General features: G+C 42.1%; 1 protein-coding gene across 2 annotated transcripts in view; it reads right to left on the bottom strand.

Moving 5' to 3' along the window:
* Positions 1–18,659, bottom strand: part of TULP1 (TUB like protein 1) — a 59,280-nt gene that overhangs the window by 25,805 nt on the left and 14,816 nt on the right. For both annotated transcript variants that reach the window (XM_020795062.3, XM_072997457.2), the window contains exons 4-12: positions 15,809–15,961; positions 13,486–13,617; positions 10,808–10,921; positions 9,381–9,515; positions 7,850–7,941; positions 6,423–6,593; positions 4,337–4,449; positions 1,954–2,062; positions 636–734 (exon numbers count right to left, since the gene is read on the bottom strand). In XM_020795062.3, the coding sequence (XP_020650721.3) occupies positions 636–734; positions 1,954–2,062; positions 4,337–4,449; positions 6,423–6,593; positions 7,850–7,941; positions 9,381–9,515; positions 10,808–10,921; positions 13,486–13,617; positions 15,809–15,961 (1,118 nt within the window). The remainder of the gene's footprint in view (positions 1–635; positions 735–1,953; positions 2,063–4,336; positions 4,450–6,422; positions 6,594–7,849; positions 7,942–9,380; positions 9,516–10,807; positions 10,922–13,485; positions 13,618–15,808; positions 15,962–18,659) is intronic.

The following is an 18,659-nucleotide window of genomic DNA, read 5'->3' as shown; positions in this document are numbered from 1 at the left end:
CCGGTGGATGGATCCCATGGGATGATGACCTGGATGAGGAGACCATGCCCCTGCTGGAATACACGATGAGGCAGACCGTAAAGAACTGGGTCTCCGCTGATCTCCCGGGACCATGGGACAACAGTTATAGAAACCCGTTCCTGTTTAACGAATGGAAGCCCCTTCCGGACCCATTGGCAGAAGGAGAAAGGACTCGTAATCATGTTCATTGTTTAAAGCACCAATAAACCCCATACCTGTTTTGAAACAACAAAGATCTACTGATTTCTTGGAATTGAATTTGGAGCCAAAGGTCGAAACCTCACAGAAAGATGGGATCTATCATCCCACTGCCGATGACATAAGAGTGAGAGAGACAATATAGAGACAGGGCCTTAGAAACACCTCTATCTTAACGGCCTTTTCCATAGTCTCTGTCTATAGCTCTTCCTGCTGACAGAAGAGTAGACCAATGATTATGTGGTCTCTAAAAATGTGTGGGGTCTTCCACACTGTGACAGTTCTAATCACACACAGCATCACCAACATATGGTGTGGAACTAAGCATATTCTGCATTGCAGTAGGGAACTGCACACACAATCTGAGACTTTTCTGAACTAACTGTGCCCTGGGGAAAGTACTGTTAGCAACTTACATTTCGAGGACGGATTGGTACCCTCTCATTGTCAGAATTCATTCCTGGAATAACCACTGTCATTTTTCGAGGCCCTTTGAATCCCAATACGTTTGTTTCCTAAAACAGAAAAACCCAAAGTCTGAAAACCACCATGTATGTATACCATGTCATCTGTTCATTCATTTACTTCTGAACAGCTTTGAGCAGCTAATCAGCCATTCCCAAGCTAGTGCCATAGCTGTTGCTCAGGTACTACAGGACAACACATTTTTATTATCCCAACATATTAAACATAGAATATATTGCTGTGATAACTTTAGAGGAGGTTGACATTCTGCTTCTTAAGGGAAGAATAGAAACACATGGCCTCTAGATGTTGCTGGTGCTCAGCTACTAGCAGGATCCATCATTATTTGGATAGCTTAGGGCAATGGGAGTTGCTTCCAACAACATTTGGAGAGTGAGATGTCCCACTCATCTGCCTTAAAAGTGAGCTTGTGTTCTTACCCTAGCAAGCCTGTTTTGCCAGGAAGAAGCAAACGTCAGATTCTGGAGATCTATTGGGATTTTCAATTAAAGTCCAAAGGCCCTTCAGTGAGAGTGAAATAGAAAACAGAAACTCTGGAGGGAACATATAGTTGGAATGAAGGAAAAGGGCGCCTCTGAGCACATGCTCAACTCAAGCTCAGGACACAGGATCAGAGCTAAGCTTGCAGATCTTTCTCACTAAACTCCACTCCAGATTTTCCATCAAGCTTTCTTTTACTTTCAGCAATGTGAGGTGCTAGCTAACATCTGGAATGGAAATAGCTCACATGATCTTTCTTCCTGACAACTAGCAGGCAGTCTTGTGAGAGCAACTGTAGCAACTCAGTTTTTGAAAAGAGGATGAAGTGGGGGGTTTGTATAGCTTTGCTGTATCTGTCTGTTGCTATAAATAATTTTTTTTGCCTCAAAGGATAAGGGAGGAAAAATAAATAGGCAAAAAGCTACACTTGATTGGACAAAACTATGGTGGAATGGTTACAGAAGTTTAAAAGCTTGACCAGGATGTACTACATGCCTTGATATAAATTAAGATAATATTCTATTAGTTGCAACATCTTTTGAGAACAGTGGCAAGCATCATTCCACCAAAACTTGGATTGTCTCCAGCTTCTGCAACCCATTTCTACTGACCCTGTGGAAAAGCCTTCTGACTTGGAGCCATTGAAAGACAGTTTTCTACAGTAGATGGAAAGTCCCCCCAATTCCCTTGGGACAGAGACCCACAAGCGCAAAAACCTGCCATGTTCTAAGAAGGCAGTGGTCAAAGGGATGCATACTAGTTACTTACATAAATGACCGCTGCCAGCTCCTGGCGCACATTTGACCAATCTGCATTTGCTCTTTCGGGATTCACGCCATTGTCGAACACGGAAAATTTAGTGCCCATCAAATTGGATCTAAAATGGAAGTAGGAGATTAGACATGTGGTCTGAGAGGTCTGAGAGCTTGGCACAATGACAACCCTTCTATCTTAAGACTCACCATCCCTTGAAACGGCTTTTTTATACTGTACTTTAGTGAACTATAGCAAGTACGTGTAGGGTGCATATGAGTTGGAGGAGGGAATATGTGCAAATAGGGTGGAATAGGATGAGGCTGGAAAGGTCACTAGTCAGGACATCTGTGGTATTTCAAATGCCCAGGCCTGTGAAATTGTAGCATGCTTCTCCTCTCCCTTGGCTAAAACCAGCTAAGCCACTTCTTTCCTCTGGGCCCCAGGGATAATCTCAGTACCAGATCTGATAACAGGACCTGTCTGGTTTGTCAGTCTGGGGAGGGGGACATGATTCTCACTTTGGATGGAAGTCCCTGGAATCCAAACCCAGACCAACTGCTACACCAGGAAACAGAAGGGCTGTATATTAAGGAGGGGCTCGATGGTCTATTGTGTGAAAGCACATGACTTCCATGCAGAAGGTTGAAGGTTTAATCCTTGGCTTTTCCAGGTAGATCTGGAATTACTGAAACCTTGGAGAATTACTGCAATATATAATGGCACTACTGCACTGTAGTGCCATTATATATTGTAAGCCGGGTGTATGCATGCATATGTTTATGTAATCATAAAGGTGGCTCATCAGACAGGGCAACCCATCCCAACATTTCAATGAGTGCACCTACTACACTGGCCATGAGCCCTGTGCATGTGACCACGATCAGGATTCGTGGGTGGGTGTGGGGTGTAAATGGGCTTAGATTTATTGTATCTTGCCGTGCTTTCAGTCCAGGCTGCCTGTATTGTGCATTGCTCAAAAATGGATCTGTTTGTTTCAGTGGCTTATTTTCTACAATTTAGGTCAGGAATGCATAAAGTGCCATAAGGTGCTAGAAAATTAAAGCCCATCCTTCCATTTTGGGCAGGAAGGACAAAAAAATGGGAATAGCCTCTGCTCAAACCAGGAGGGATGCTTCCCATCCTCCAAATTTCATGGGGAGGTGCCCCACCCTTGCTGGGACCAAGGGCTGCTCAGGTCAAGAAGTCCCTCCCTGCCAAGTCAGCATATAACAGGATAACAGGATCTGTTGGCCAGATTGAAAGTCTCTGAAAACCACACCCAGCTCATGGGCTAGAGAATCCTCCTCATCACTGGTGTAGTCTATATCCTAGGGTAGATAAGTAGTCAGTAAAATTTCACCTTCCAGATGTTCTGCACTTAACCTTCCACAAGACACAGGTAGGATGGCCAAAGGCAAGGGGGTGTGGGATCTGTAGTTCAAAGGGTCTGAAAGGCCAATGTTTCTGAGCTGAACAGAGCATCAACTGACTAAGGAGGGAACCAGATGGTGTTCATGTCACTGTTTCTGCTGTGTTCCCCACTGTTCCTTTTGATATTTATTCCGTTGACGATGCAACATTAGCACTAACTGTGAATAGAGGCGACCTTTTGGCATAAGTATGAGGTATATTTTCTTTGCCAACAGGGCTTGCTATTTGTTTTCATAGTGTTTCCAACTGCATTACTTTGCTTTGCTTTTTGCTTATGTGGTTCCTTAAGCTGGGCATTGCTGGGCATGTCCGGAGAACACCACAGATGATGAACAGAGTAAAGCTTGGTGTAGGAGTGCATTTTACTCCTTTTGCCTGCTGGCTTCTTATGCTGGTAAGGACTACAACTGCAATGCCATTTGTAAAGTGGGTTTTTAAAAACATTTTTCTTCTAGTGTGGCACTAAACTGATACAGCACTATTTCAAAAGTTTACCATGTCAGTTCAGTGCTATTTCACTGGTTAAATGTTTGAGGCAAAAAGGTAATTTGAATGCTAGTAAGAGTGTGGTGATAATGGTAGGGACAAGTGAGTGGAATGGGGTGGGGGGAGATGTGACATGTGGTCACTTGAAATGCACCTTCCTGGGATAATTAAGCATTTCTGCATGAAAGGCAACACTGATTTAAACATCCGGCTGTGGTGTACAGAAGTTTGTATCAACCCATGACAAACATCCATGTGATCATGCCCTCAGTATAAGGCAACCCCAATGGATTTTGATTCCATTCAGCTGAAAGTCCTTTCAAGGACCAGGTGGACCAGCCATACCACAACATAAAGGAGGAAGGCAAATATGTCTCAAATCAGTTTACGATTCCAGCTGCTGCTGCTGTCCTGATTAGCTCTACCCATCATTGTTCAAAACTGAGAGTTAAAGCAGATGGATCCCATTTCTCCTAACCTTAGCTTTCCAATGAAGTTCTCGCCACCTCGAGACAAATCAGTGGGATCAATGGAGACCAAGTAATTAGAGGTTGTGCTCTTCTTGCGTTTTCGTCCAGCCAGGAGGAACACCTGTGAGAGGCGAGGAGAAAGGCTTCAGGTCTCGGGGAGATCCTTGAAGTTTCCAACCATATCATGCAGGGTGGGCAAAGGGTGGCCCTCCAGACATTTCTGGATTTCTCCCTTTAGCTCTACCCAGCAGAACCAATAGTGAGGAATTGCTGAGATTTGCAATCCAGCTTTGCCCATTCCTAGTATAATGCCTGGATACGTTCACAGATACTACACATTGCCATCTAGTTATCGGCACAGCCTTCTCTCATCTGATTCTTCCAGATATGTGGCCTGAGGATGATGGAAACTGGTGCAACATACCTGGAAGGCACCAGGTTGGAAAAGATGGATATACCAAAGAGAACATTTGTGGACTACTTCTGTGCTATGTATGCTTTTTTAGTTCTGATGCTACATTATTTTCCTATAATTAGCTGGAAGTAAAATGGCTCCACAACATATGTAATAAGGCATCTCATTATCTGGCAAAGACAACTCTAATAGATATGATCCTTCCAGAATGCTTGCTTATTTATACACTATAAAACTAATCTTCATTGTTACAGATACTAGGTGTGCAAATATGTCAACTTAGAAATAACTCTTATTCAACAGAGGCCCCACTGCACCTTTAATTAGCAGCTTAATTCTTTCAACTTCTATTTCTCATTATCTCCTGTTCAGCATCATCAACAAATTGCCCTTTAACAGGTTAGTTTTATTTCTTATACAAAGAATTGTGTTAATTACTGGCTTTCTTTCACAATGGGAATGTATTCTGTTGTGTGTGTTTTATGATTTAGCAAAAATCTATGAAAGTCTTAATGACAGCAAGGACATTTCCATGGGTATTCCCAGTTCAGAGAAAGGAAAATTTACTTTTCCAGATTACAGTTCCCAGAATGCACTAAGTCAGTGTGGCAATTGTAGTTCAAAAATGTAACTTTTCAGCTGTTCTGCTCTCTCCCAGGCCACACAGCCTTTTCAATGATGTGCATCAGTAGGTGCTGGGAGGTCAGGAAGGCATACAGTAGGTGATGGTTACAGACAATGCATATTTTCTTTTCCCACTACTAGATTATTCTGGAAAGGGGATTACTTTTCTCCTCTAGGTTTTTGATACTAGGGACTGCCAAAAAGACAAGCAAATAAGTTCTAGATCAAAACCAGCCTGAATTCCCAATAGAAACTAAAAAGATGAAATTGAGGGTATCATACTCTGGGCACATCACAGGAAGATAAGGCTCACTGGAAAAGACAATAATGTGACAGGAAAAATGGGAGAAAGACTAAACATGATATGGATTGCTTTGATAAAGGAAGCTGGTGCTTTTAATTTACAAGATCTGAGTGGGGATGTTAATGATTGTCTATCAGGTAAAAGATCAGTATGACAATGGAACCAATTACCTGTATCTTGGGAGATGCTGAGTGTTCCAACGCTGGAGGCATTCAAGAGAAAGCTAGATACCCGTCTGTCTGTCAGATATACTTGGATTTCTGCACTGAGCAGGGGTTCAGACTTGATGGCCTTTTTAGGTCCCTTCCAACTCCATTATTCTATGATTCTATGACAGGACCTTCTTGAGGTCACTAATTCATATGGTTGCTGTACATTAGAAGTGATGTAATGGCACATATCTACCACAATAAAAGGAGAGGATGTTGGCCAGCGTAACAGTCAAGAAGCTGCTCCCTGACTTCACTGCTGCTGCCATGCCATGGAATTTGCCAGAGGTTTAACTTGAAATGTTGTGCCTGCTTGCTCTCTAAGGCAAAGTGAGCATAACAGCAGGAGATTACTTTGAATTGTGTGTGCGCGCATATGTGCATGCACGTATGAATCCAAGACAGTGTTGCTGTGAATCCCAGTAAATCCCTTACTTGTCTAAAATAGATAGGGATGAATTGTGCCCTAAGTGATTCCACTGCAGGGCTGCTTTTAATTTCCTCACAAAAAGAAAGAGGAAAGACACCATTTAGACACTCACCTTTTTGTCATTATCAAGGTGAAGATAGTAGGTAGGATAAAGTCCCCGATCCATTCCCTTTTTGTCTCGAGTGACCCGACACTTGATGGTCACTCCTTGTGGAGCAGGCTGCATCACAAATTCCTCCAGATTGTCCACTTCTATGACAGGGGAAGGTGGTCTCTCTTCCTTCTAGAGTCCAACACCAAGAAAGGGGAGGGGGGCTTGTTTCAGAAACACACCCCACATGGCATTTGGGTACTAGCCACATAAGACAAGATTGTACCATTTTACAAGTCAACAATGTTTCTGTTTCTCTTGCTTCTTGTACTCCTGGATCTTTAGTCTTGGTTGCTGGTTGGCTTGTTCTACCTAGAGCTTGGAAAAGTTATTTTCTAGCCTACATCTTCCTAAACTCCTCAGCCACACCATTAGAAAAACCATGTTGGATCAAAGTAAAGGCTTATCCAGTCCATGATTCTGTTACAGGCTTCCCATACCCACTCAGCTGCCTACAGGAAGTCTGCAGACAAGATGTTCACACAGTGGACAAGTAGTTGTAGCATCAAATTCTGATCCCCTAAAAATGCACAGAGCAGCCCCTGAAAGCTGTTGTGCACCAGAGTCCTGAGAACAGGAAAATAAAATGCTATGTTTATTATCTCAGGAGTAAAGAAATATTTAAAATGGGCAGGAGGTATAGCTGACTTTCATGTGATCTGAGATGAGCACACTCTAAGATCACGTCCTCCCCATTAAGTAGTTCACCATGGGCTTCTTTGATTAGCAACAAGCTGTTGCACATTAGGTAAGGATGTAGAGAAAGGCCAGATTTATTTACTTATGGAGTATATGCCCAGAGATGGGGGAAGGTTCCTTTTTGGGAGGACTACAGTTCCCAGAATCCCACAGCCAGCACAGCCACTAGAGTTGTAGTCAAGAAAAGCTTCTCTTCTCATCTCTGCCAGCAAATAACACTGAAGAGAATCCTTAAGTCAAACATGGTTAGAGATGGGGAATACTCCAGAATATGCCAGCCAGTCTGTCCACGAGCTAGCTGTGACATTAAGAAAATTGTATTCCAAAAGAGGAAGTCTTCCCGTCTCAGAACAGGATCATCCTTCATCTCACTAGAAGTCTGCTGGCTTGGTTTTAATGTAATTGTTTGTGGAGGAAGCTGGTCCTATCTAAAGAAGAGTGAGAAATATTAATTTGGGAAGCAGGCAATATGAACAGGCAACGATCCCATTTCTTTTCCGCTTCCTATTTTTAATGCATACTAGTATATGCCACCACTTTTATCCTGCAGCCCCCTTTCTGACTGTAGTCACTTCATTCAGAACAGGGTTTGTGAAATTGGCCTTAATTTTCTCAGCCTTCTGCCAACATTACAGTTCAAAGGGCTGCTAGAAATCCGCCTTGCCCTGAGATCATTCCCAGCCAATTACCTTCTTGGACTTCTTGGCCTTTCCTTTCTTGTTGGTGTTCTTCTGAGTTGCTTCGTCATCCTCGCTCTCATGTTCAGTGGCTTTGTGGGGAGCTGCAGACAGAAGAGCTCAGTAAGAACCCAGTGACTATGCGGTTGACAGGAGCACCTAGATTGGCATTTCTGATGTTAAAAGGTGCAGTCCTCATCGCTTCTGGTGACTGTGTACCTTTTGCTTCTTAAGCACAGATGGAAAACCTGGAATCTTAATACAAATATTCCTTCCATTGAACTGAATGGCTGCCCTCATTTATACTTTGCTTTATTCATTTATAGTCTACTTTTGGGGATCCAATGTTCACAGTGCAGATTATATCACATTTCAAAGCATATAATAAATACCATATTTTTCCATGAATAAGATGATACTTTTTTCTAAAGTCATTACACTAAAAATTATGGAGTATCTTTTACACGGAAGTAAATTGAGAACACGGAGAGAACAAAATGGCCATACCTTGCCTCTGTAAACAGGCTTTCTTCAATCACGAGGCTTAGCTGCCACAAATCATGAGCCTTATGGAACTGATGTCAGCTGATGTTGAACAAACTAATTGGAACACACCTTGTTGGAGGTGGAGCTTGTAGGTTCAGATGCAATAGGGACTCCTAATGTCTGAGTGTTCTGAGCCCAGAGGCTGAATACTCAAAGCTAAGTTTTCTTAATTTGGGGGTTAGAAAAGTGGAGGGGCATCTTATAAATGGGGGTGTCTTATAAATGGAAAAATATGGTATTTAAGCAGTTGAAATGATAAAATAAAAAGCAGTTGAAATGATTTAATAAAAATGTTAATTAAATAGCTTCAGGAATATGGAAGAAAATGTTGTGGAGGCCTGGTATTTGCACTTCATGTTTGCTGCAGAAAATACTTTGACTTTGCTATCGTGTGTCTCCTTATTTTATAACAACAAAGAGAATAATTTCATGTTACGACCAAAGAAAGTCTCCTCACCACACATGCGTTGTAGAACCTATGAATGCAGGACTGCTTGTTCCACTGAATTGCATAGTGAAAAATAGTTATGATCCAGAGTTGTTTTTTTTAGAAGACTGAAAATTTAAGCTCTGTGTCCAGATGTTTTAAAAAGGATTGATTTGAAAGTGTCAGCAAGGAGAGAGTTCTAGTTCTGCCCATTTTCTCCACCTGAAGGAGGTCAGTTTCTCCCCTTTAATTTTGCAAACAACTCTGAAGATCACAGTCTGCTACATATAGGATCTCTCTGTGGTATTAGGATCCTTGTTGTTTTTCGGGATTACCAAATCACGCAGAGAGACTCCATGAGTAGCAGATACTTTCCTCCTAAGATAGTCCTTCGCTCAGTCCTTCTTCATATAAAAATTACAAATCTTATTTGTAAAACCTGGGAGGCTACCCTACAGAAGCAACCCAAGCTTACTTGCAAGATAGGGAAAGTGAGGAAATCCCTCAAGTGTTTTAGCACATAGCACTTCCCACCTGTAGCAAAGGCCTGGTGCATGACCTATGACCTACCTTTCTTTTTTACCTTCTTCTCTTTGGCACTTTCTCCCCCAGCCTGAAACATGGAAGCAGTGCTCTTCTTTTTCTCAGTTTTCATTGGTCTGGTGCTTGAATCAGAATCCTCTTCTACCTCACTGCTTTTTACATCTACAGTTAAGCAGAAATTCAAACAGAAAGAATAAGTCAGGTCATATTCACTGGGACACCTAACAATACCCTATTGGGGTATCACCAAATCTCCCTCTAAGCCTGCTGCAGACTCTCTAAGGCAAGGGTGGTCTGTTATTTTTCCCAAGTGTCTCAGTGGACTGAAGGTTGTGTGACAAAGGTTGCCTGCTGGAGAGTGAGCTAGAGCTAGTAGTAGGTGTGGGCAGGGGCAGTTTTTCCCTAACACCTTCCCCACCATAAAAATAAAGTGACCAAAAATGTATTAGTTATGCCTTCCAGCCTAATGATGTTGGTGTAAATCCCAGATACCAACTGCAGGTCATGAAGTCAGTCTAGGCCTTTGCTGTTGCGTGCTGGGTCCCATAATTCAGCCCACAACTGCAAATGCATATACACTGAATTCTTAACTTGTGTCGATTTGAAGGCTAATACTACACCAATTGTGTTACGTTGCCATAAAAATGCAATAGAATTTTGGCCAGTAACATTTTTGGACGACAGTCCTAGAATCCCTCAAGCCATCATGGGCCCATGCCCATGGGACTCTAGAAGCTGTTGCCCAAAAGACAACATTCCCAAACTCTCCCTTTCCCCCTCCAGTTCCTCACTTCAAATTATGCACACAAACACATCCAGTGTCAACCCCCCAACAACACAAATGTTCAAGTAGTCAGCCTGTAGCAGTCCAAAGTATTAGAGGACAACACTATTTTTAGACAGATAAATCTTTCAAGGTAAATTGCAGGCCTGAACAGAATGGAGTGGTTTAATGAGAAGCCATAACAATCAGGTGTGCTGAAACTGAGTCAGGATGACTCAGCAGAGATGATGTAACCCAGGTCTGATGCAACCCAGAGATGAAGTAATGGGATGAGGTAATGTGATGAGGTAATGTGTAACCTGATTGGTCCTATGTATGTATATATGTAGAACTGTACAGTTAGTTGTATCTTCACCTGCTTGAAGATCACATCTACCACTTATGTTGCCAGACTGCTATATATATTGATGCAAATACACTTTGCTGAAAGAAATGCTGCTGGACTGCATGTGAGTTATTCCTGGACTGCCTGAACCGCCAAATACTCTGCTAAACCGTGATTTCCGCTCAGAAAGCTCACAGAAGTTTATGGGCCCAGCGCTACGCCCTGCGATACCTGCGTTACATAAATCAGTGTCTCCTCTATTAGAGAAAAAAAAAAACAACCAATGTTAATTCTGGCCTCAGCTATGAAGGATACGCTGCAGAAACAATGCTTGAAGACATTTACCTTTCTTTTTTACTGTTTTGTCTTTCTTGTCCCCATCTACTTGGAACACAGAGGTTGGCTCTTTCTTCACTGTCTTTACGGTCCTTGTCTTGGCATTAGCATTGGCTTTGTCTCCTGTCCAGGGAAAAGAATGAGTTACCACAAATTTATTTTATTTTTTTAAATTTATTCTATTTGTACCCTGCCTATCTGGGCAAACGTCCCAAATGAGGGACGTTTGAAGAAGATATTGACTGAAGAGAGGATGATGAGACAAACAAGAGTCATGAAAAAGGAACTGAGTTGGAGAAAGCAAAGGAAAAATGTGAAAATTCAGGCTTAAGGAGTGAGAACAAGAAAAATGAAGACAATTTTTCTGAAATAGATTAAAACTTGAAAATGGGATAATGGTGCTATCAAATCACCTGATGTATATACACAGTCATTCCCTTTGTCTTGCCACCATCCCTGGTCAAGCAGGATTTGCAGGTTTTTGAAGAATCATGAAATCCTGTTAACACACACTGGACAAAAATACTATTTGATGGCAAGAAAGAAAAAGTAAGTCTGTGTTCACCATGGGCAATGACCGTGGTTCTATTATAGTTAGTTTCAAATTCTATGAAACACTCATCTAAGTGATGAGAAGCAAACAAAAGAAGAAAACAAATAAAAGATTTCAGAAGGTATGGGGAGTGATTACAAAAGCAAAGGCAAAGTAAAACTTTCATTGTAGCCCATCCTCCCTGCCCTGAACATGTGTTTGCTATTGTATCCCTTTCCTTCATTGCCTTTATGAGGACATACAGTAAATGACATAAGTGCCTTCATACAGTAACTATAATTTCCAATTTACAGTGCAGCCTTATCCATGTCTACTTGGAAGAAAGCTTCACTGCCTTCAATAGGGCTTGCTTCCAGAAAAATCAGTACAGGTTTACCTCTACTACAAGGAAGGAAAGGTAGTGTCTTAAAAATAGGAATATATATATCTGCATGGCGTTTGTTGGTTTTTCCAGAAAACATATTTATTTATATATCATGTACTATTGCCAGCAAATTTATTTCTAATAAATTATGTTTATCTCCACTGTTCTGTGCACAGACTCCTAGTTGTAACGATCATGCAATAATCCTGAATCAGACTATGTAGGCCAAAATCCATGAAAGTTTATGCCAAATAGTCGTTAAGGGGCCACAAGACTCTTATTATTCCAGTCACTGCAATGTGTTACACCACTCATGTATGCCAGGAGGTACAATAAAGAATTGAGCTGAACCACCGCTTCCTCTTTTAAGGCTTCACACCAGTCTCTCAAATCTGAAGGATTTATTATAGACTTTATCTTTTTCCTTCTCCTTTATCTCTCTCTTTTTTTAGAACCATTTTATTCATATCTAAACTTAAAAACATTAACAACCTAACAGATAATTAACAAAACAAACAGACAAAAAAACAAACACAGTGAAGCAACAGGTCTCCTCAGGGCCCTGGGGAAGATTGGCTGTATACAGCAGGTCAAGACTCCCTCAAAGAATTTGAGGGCAAGGAGGTGTGGGGGAACACCCCCTATGTCGTAGGGCAGTGTTCCCAACCTTGGGCCTCCAGATGTTCTTGGACTACAACTCCCAGAAGCCTTCACCAGCTCCTCTGCTGGCCAGGGTTTTTGGGAGTTGAAGTCCAAGAACATCTGGAGGCCCAAGGTTGGGGACCACTGTCGTAGGGGATCAAGAGGTCTCGAGAGAAGTGGGCCACAACCAGCTCTCTGGAGGATTTCTCTCCCCTAGACAGAAGATCCAGCTTGGCGCCATGTTCTGGTGATTTAGCTGCACTGCACACACAATCAGAAGATTACACCCTTGGAGGAAACATAGTTATCTCAAGGGAGGAAAGTGAGTAAATGAATTGAACCTTAGCCCCGCTGGACTATATACAGAGAGAGAACTGAATAACTTAACACCTAAACAAATAAGAAACATATCTTTTGTTATACTTTCACACAAATGCAGCCCCCTCTTAAAGAGAAGTAAAGCAGAGAAACTAAGTGGCATGGAAGCCTTTATCTTTTGTGGACAAGTCCCTGCATCAGACATAAGAGAAAGAGATTCAACATGGCACATATTTATACATGGCATCAAAATATAGATATCAAATGCAGAGATTGTGGTTGGTTCGTAAGAAATCAGTGGGTGTATAACATTGTGGTGACAGCGTCCACAGTGTCTGATGAAGTGGACTTGTCCACAAAATCTAACATTAAAAAAAGATAAAGGTTAGTCTTTAAGGTGCCACCATGATTTTTGCTTTTACCTATAATCGTTACAGATAAGGTAGGCACTCTGCCTAGTAAGGACTGCTGCTTTGCATAATGTTCTGCTGGCTTGACTGAAGAAGAGGGAGAGTTGGATGAAAAACTGTGTAACAAAAAGAGCTGACCCTGTTTTAAAAGACACAGATTCCAAGGCAGTTGGTCTTCAGAGGAAAACAGAAGAGACTGGGCCTTTCATTCTGTTATATATTTCTCCTACAAATGGCACTTTCAAGGCCCTGTTTTGCCCTAAAAGGTTGCTAGGAACTGTAGTTTGGTGTGGGCGCTGAGAATTCTGTATCAGAAATATGATGACAGAACAATAGTTCTCTGAATCCCTAGAGAGGATCCATTCCACCAGAGATGACCTCTGAAGTTCAAATCACTGACCTTTGCTTTTGGGCTTCCTTTCCTTAGTTTCACCAGATGGAGAGTCTTTATGGGTCTTCCTTTTTGGCTTTTGTGGTGGGACTTCACTTTCTCTCTCTTCCTCTTCATCATCATCTTCGTCTTCAGAGTCCTCTAGAAGGTTATAGTTTTAACCAATAGGCATTGAAAGAGGGAAACAAACAACCACATCAAAGAATATAACAAAAATATTATGAAAATTCTCAGAGGCACTGGGTTGCACATTGATATTTTTTGAAGGTTTGGGATCTGAGGACTTCCATGCAGAACAGCCAGTAATTTTTTAAATTAGTATAGCAATGAAGAATTTATCCACAGGATTTTACAAAGTGTGTTCTGAGTGCGTTTGTTCCTCATTTGCATGATCCTCCCCAGAGTTCTTAATGAAGCCAGATAGATGGGGGAAATGCCTTATTTTGGGGGCTTTGGCAGTTTCATCATGATAGCACATGAAACCAATGAGATTTTTTTTTTAAAAAAAAAGTAGGATTGGGGAACTCTGCATTGTACCTCTGGAAAGCTTCACAGCTTTTAGGTTAGGGCTATGACTGCAATATGCATTGCAGGTCTATAATGCAATATGTGGTGGGGAAAACAATATCAAGAATTAATATTTGAAAATTTTGGATGCCTGAGATCCAAGAAAGATGCAAAAAAAATTCCTTTAAGAGATATGAACAAGGTTCAACAACTGTGGTTCTATATAGCAGTTTTATAAGCAGAGTGAAGAAGTAACAAGAAATGTGAACTCAGGCAAGCTTAGTCCAGGTGCAGAGCAAAGAATCTATGGGACTGACTCACCGTTCTAGTTGAGGCTAATAATTTACTATTACCATGCAAATCACAGATACAAATGTACTGGCCCAGTAAATAGGTGTATGAACTATTTTGAACGGTTTTCTTTGTTTCATAATTCCACTCATTTACATTATATATATTCTCCCCCTTCCCCTTTCAGTCTTCATTCATGTCTCCATTAAATTCAAGGGGAAACACAGACAGGCTTCTTCTACAGCTTTTACATTTCCCATTCAAATGGCTTGAGATTTCTAGGAACTCTACTTTCTTTTTCCATTCTTTATTGCTAAAATTTTGTATGAAAGCCCTGGCCAGTCCTGGCCCAAGAGTCCCCATGTTGGAGACAATCCTCATATTGAAAAGGTTCATTTTTTCATAACCTTCCACTGCATCTCTTCCGTGTATAATGTCAATGTTTGTGAGCTGGTATTGGCATGAATTCTTCTGGCATGTCCTTGCTTTACAGGCCATTTTAGCACCAGTACCTGAACTGAACTCAGAAACAAACTAGAAGCTATCGTTGCTGACTCAAGACCAGTGTTATAAAGTGCACATCCGATAACAGTCTGGCTGCCACGTTTCGCACTGGGTATAACCTCTGAATGCTTTTCAAAGGCAGCCCCACATGTGGTGCATTGCAATAATCTAATTGAGAGGTACAGTATTTATGGTATGAATCGCTGTGGCCAAACTCAACGTCTTTAGGAAGGGGCCCAGCTGGTATGGCACGCCTGGTCATAAAAGCCACTGGGCTCCTTGGAAGTAATGCTAGGTTTAAGATGACCCCAAAACTATGAAGCTGGTCTATTAGTGGGGTATAGCCCCATCTGTAACAAGCTATAAACCCAATCCCAAACTGGCCTTTTCGTTCATCAACAGAACTTCTGTCTTGTTTGAAGTGGGCCTCAATTTGTTCACCTCTCCCTGATCCCTCGCTGCACCCACACAGCTATGCAGGGACTTCTATAGTCTCATTGACATTAGCAGAGAAAGAAAGAGAGTTGGGCATCATCACCATAATGGTAAGCTCCAACCCTCAAATTTGAAGTGATCTTCCCCAGTGGCTTCATGCAAATACTAAGAAACAGAGGGGGCAATACTAACCTTTAAGTTCTTTCCCCATGCTAACAGCAAGGAGGCTGAAAAGCTGACCATCAATACCATCTTTTGACTAGACAGGAACTACTCTAAAACAATTTTCCCTCCCCAAGTTCTATAGTAGCCAATTATATAACAGAATGAAAGGCCCAAATAGACCAGAAGGATATCATGATCTGTGGTATCAAATGCCATTGAGGGGTCCACCAGAACTACGGGGGATGCACTCCTCCTGCCTGGTTCCATCTGCCAAGATGAGCAAGCCTGTTTCTGTCCCTAAACCTGGCCTGAACCCAGATTAGAATGGATCCAAAATGGAGCACTCTCTGGAAGTCCACTGCTGCTTGAAGGGCTGCTTCCTAGTATGGCTGATCTAGGCTGGCACATGGGAAGTGGCAGTGCCCCCTACCTTGTTTCTTCTTTGGTGCCTTTACCACGTGGAGATGGGAAGCAGGCTTTTCTTTCTTTTTAATGGGCTCCTTAGTAACTTTGGCATGTTGGTCCTTCTCACTTTCATCTCCAGGCTTCTCTTCTTTCTTCTTTCTCACTTTTCTGATGGCAGCTTATGATAAAGAGTCAGGATAAGGAAGGGAGACAGCTAGGCTCTCAATATAATGACAGACAGAAAATGGGAGGCGATACGGTTATGAGGAATTGGGCAGGCTCGTGTGAGAGCTCTTCCTAAGATGTGTCACATCTTAGTATCTTGTGAGGCGTAAATAATATACAGTATGGGAAGAAGGGACCCAATTGTCCTTCAGCAAGAGGCGAACCCAGTACCTCTGTGAGGACGGAAAGCAGATCTTGGCATAAATTTATTATTTTAAAAAATGAGGCTAATCTACTCGTAACAACTTTTAACTCCCAAAGGACCAAATCCCATTAACATGGTGACTTAAACTAATTAGGTCCTATCTAGTTTTACAGTCACCCACAAGTGTAATTGATTTATATAATCTGTTCTGCCAGGGCTGTTGTCAGCTCTGAAGGCAGAGGAAGAGCCCAAGCCGTCATCAGGGATGGAACAACAGGTTTGCCTCAAGCCATTGTCAATGCGAAGTGATTTTCGTAATTTCACATGTCATATGCCTTTCTGTTCCTTAATACAGTGCACATTTAAAAACTAACTAAAAACATGGATGTTCATGCAGGCCTTCCCTCCAGTCAGTACTTGATCTTTACTCTTCATTTACCTTTTTATTTATTTTTATTTTTTCCATCTTGTAGAATCTGTCATTTAATGTAATTACTTCTTGTGTTATATTTATTTGTTGTTTTTATGTATATATCTGGAAGCCGCCTAGAGTGGTCGAAAGACCAGATAGGTGGGATATAAAATAAAATAAAATAAAATCAATATAGTAAAACTTTGGCTGAGGAAGACAGCCCTTCCTCTTCTGCAGGGCTTGTTTGTTTGCCGGGCAGCTAGAGAGCATGTTGGCAGTGGCAAGTGGCAAGCAAACAGCAGCCTTTATGACACCTAGGGAGAGCCCCATAGTGCCTGCCAACATGTTCTCCTCAGCCACCATCATCCAGGTACCAACTGGGCAATCCAGTTTTGCAGATAACAAAGGGTAGCCTGCTTCATATGTGGCAAAACAGCCGGTGATGCTGTGGGCAACGTTGCTGAGCAGCTGGGGCTGGGAGGCTTCCCGGCTACTTTAGCACTGACCAGCCAGCACTGTTCTTGCCTGAGGGAGCAGCCAGCAGCTTTGTTTTTACCACATTAAAATATGCCTGTGGTGGGAGGGGTTTCACTCCAGATTGCAGATATCTCTCAGTCAAAAGCTTTCTTTGGTTTATCTGCAACACGGAGTTCTAGCCCAGGAGAAGGGTCGCTGATCATGGGACCAACAGCAATGGAGCATGCGGGGGTGGGGGTGAGTGAATGCAATGTGAAACTCTGTGTAGAGGATGGGTTGGAAAAAGGTACCGCTCAGCAAACCCATGATAATGTAGGGCATATATAACAGCCTCCCTCTGTCTCTGTATATTATGACATTGCATCTCCACTTTTAATGAGGCTTCTTTATTCTAAGCGAGTGAAAAAGGAAAGGACATAGCTATTTAGTAGCATAGAAGAATGTCAGCATATTCTCAGAGGCACTAAAAATGTTTTTGGTTAATAATTCTCCACCACCCAACCTTAGGTAACCGAGCTGTTCTTGGACTGCAACTCTCAGACACCGTCACCACTAGCTGTGCTGACCAGGGTTTCTGGGAACTGCAGTCCCAGAACATCTGGGTTACCCAAGGTTGGGAACCACTGTTTTACTAGATGTTCTTTGTAGCCATTTATTGTCACACACCAATATTGCACTGGATCAGTGTCCCCCTAACTGGAATAAAGGCAGCATTCTTGATTAACCTTTAATTGATTAATCCAAATGAATAGTCCAGTGTTTTCAGGATGAGTGTACAATGTAAGTGTTGCTGGGGACAGAAAGAGGAAGAAGGGAAGAGAGATGTGGGTCATAAGAACATAAGAAGAGACCTGCTGGATCAGGCCAAGGGCCCATCTAGTCCAGCTTTCCGTATTTCACAGTGGCCCCACCAGATGCCTCTGGGAGCACACAAGACAACAAGATACCTGTCTCCTGATACCCCTCCCCTGCATCTGGCATTTTAAGGTTCCTTTCATTTAAGCCTGGAGATTATACATCCCCACCTGTGATGGAATTTTCCTCCAGGAATCTGTCCTATCCCTTTTTAAAGGTATCTAGGCCAGATGCCAGCACCACATGCTGTGGCAAGAAGTTCCACAAACTAACAACACGCTGGGTAAAGAAATATTTTCTTTTGTCTGTTTTCACTCTCCCAACACTCAATTTCAGTGGATGTCCTCTGGTTCTGGTATTGTGTGAGAGGGAAAAGAGCTTCTCTCTATCCACTTTATCCACCCCCTGCATAATTTTATAGGTTTCAATCATGTCCCCCCTCAGGCGCCTTTTCTCTAGACTAAAGAGCCCCAAACACTGTAGCCTTTTCTCATAAGGGAGGTGCCCCAGCCCAGTTATCATTTTAGTTGCTCTCTTCTGCACCTTTTCCAGTTCCACTATGTCTTTTTGAGGTGCAGTTTTACCATTGTTTTGTATAATGCAAATGTATAATGGCATTACTGTATAATGCTGGCTGTTTTATTTTTCAATCTCTTTTTAGCATGGAATTGGCCTTTTTCACTGTTGCCACACTCTGAGTTGACACTTAAATCAAGTTATCCACCAACACACCAAGATCTCTTTCTGGATCCATCACGGACA

The sequence above is a fragment of the Pogona vitticeps genome, chromosome 4 (assembly GCF_051106095.1).
Source record: "Pogona vitticeps strain Pit_001003342236 chromosome 4, PviZW2.1, whole genome shotgun sequence".
In the NCBI taxonomy this organism is placed as follows: Eukaryota; Metazoa; Chordata; class Lepidosauria; order Squamata; family Agamidae; genus Pogona; species Pogona vitticeps.
This window is presented reverse-complemented; position numbering and strand designations above follow the sequence as displayed.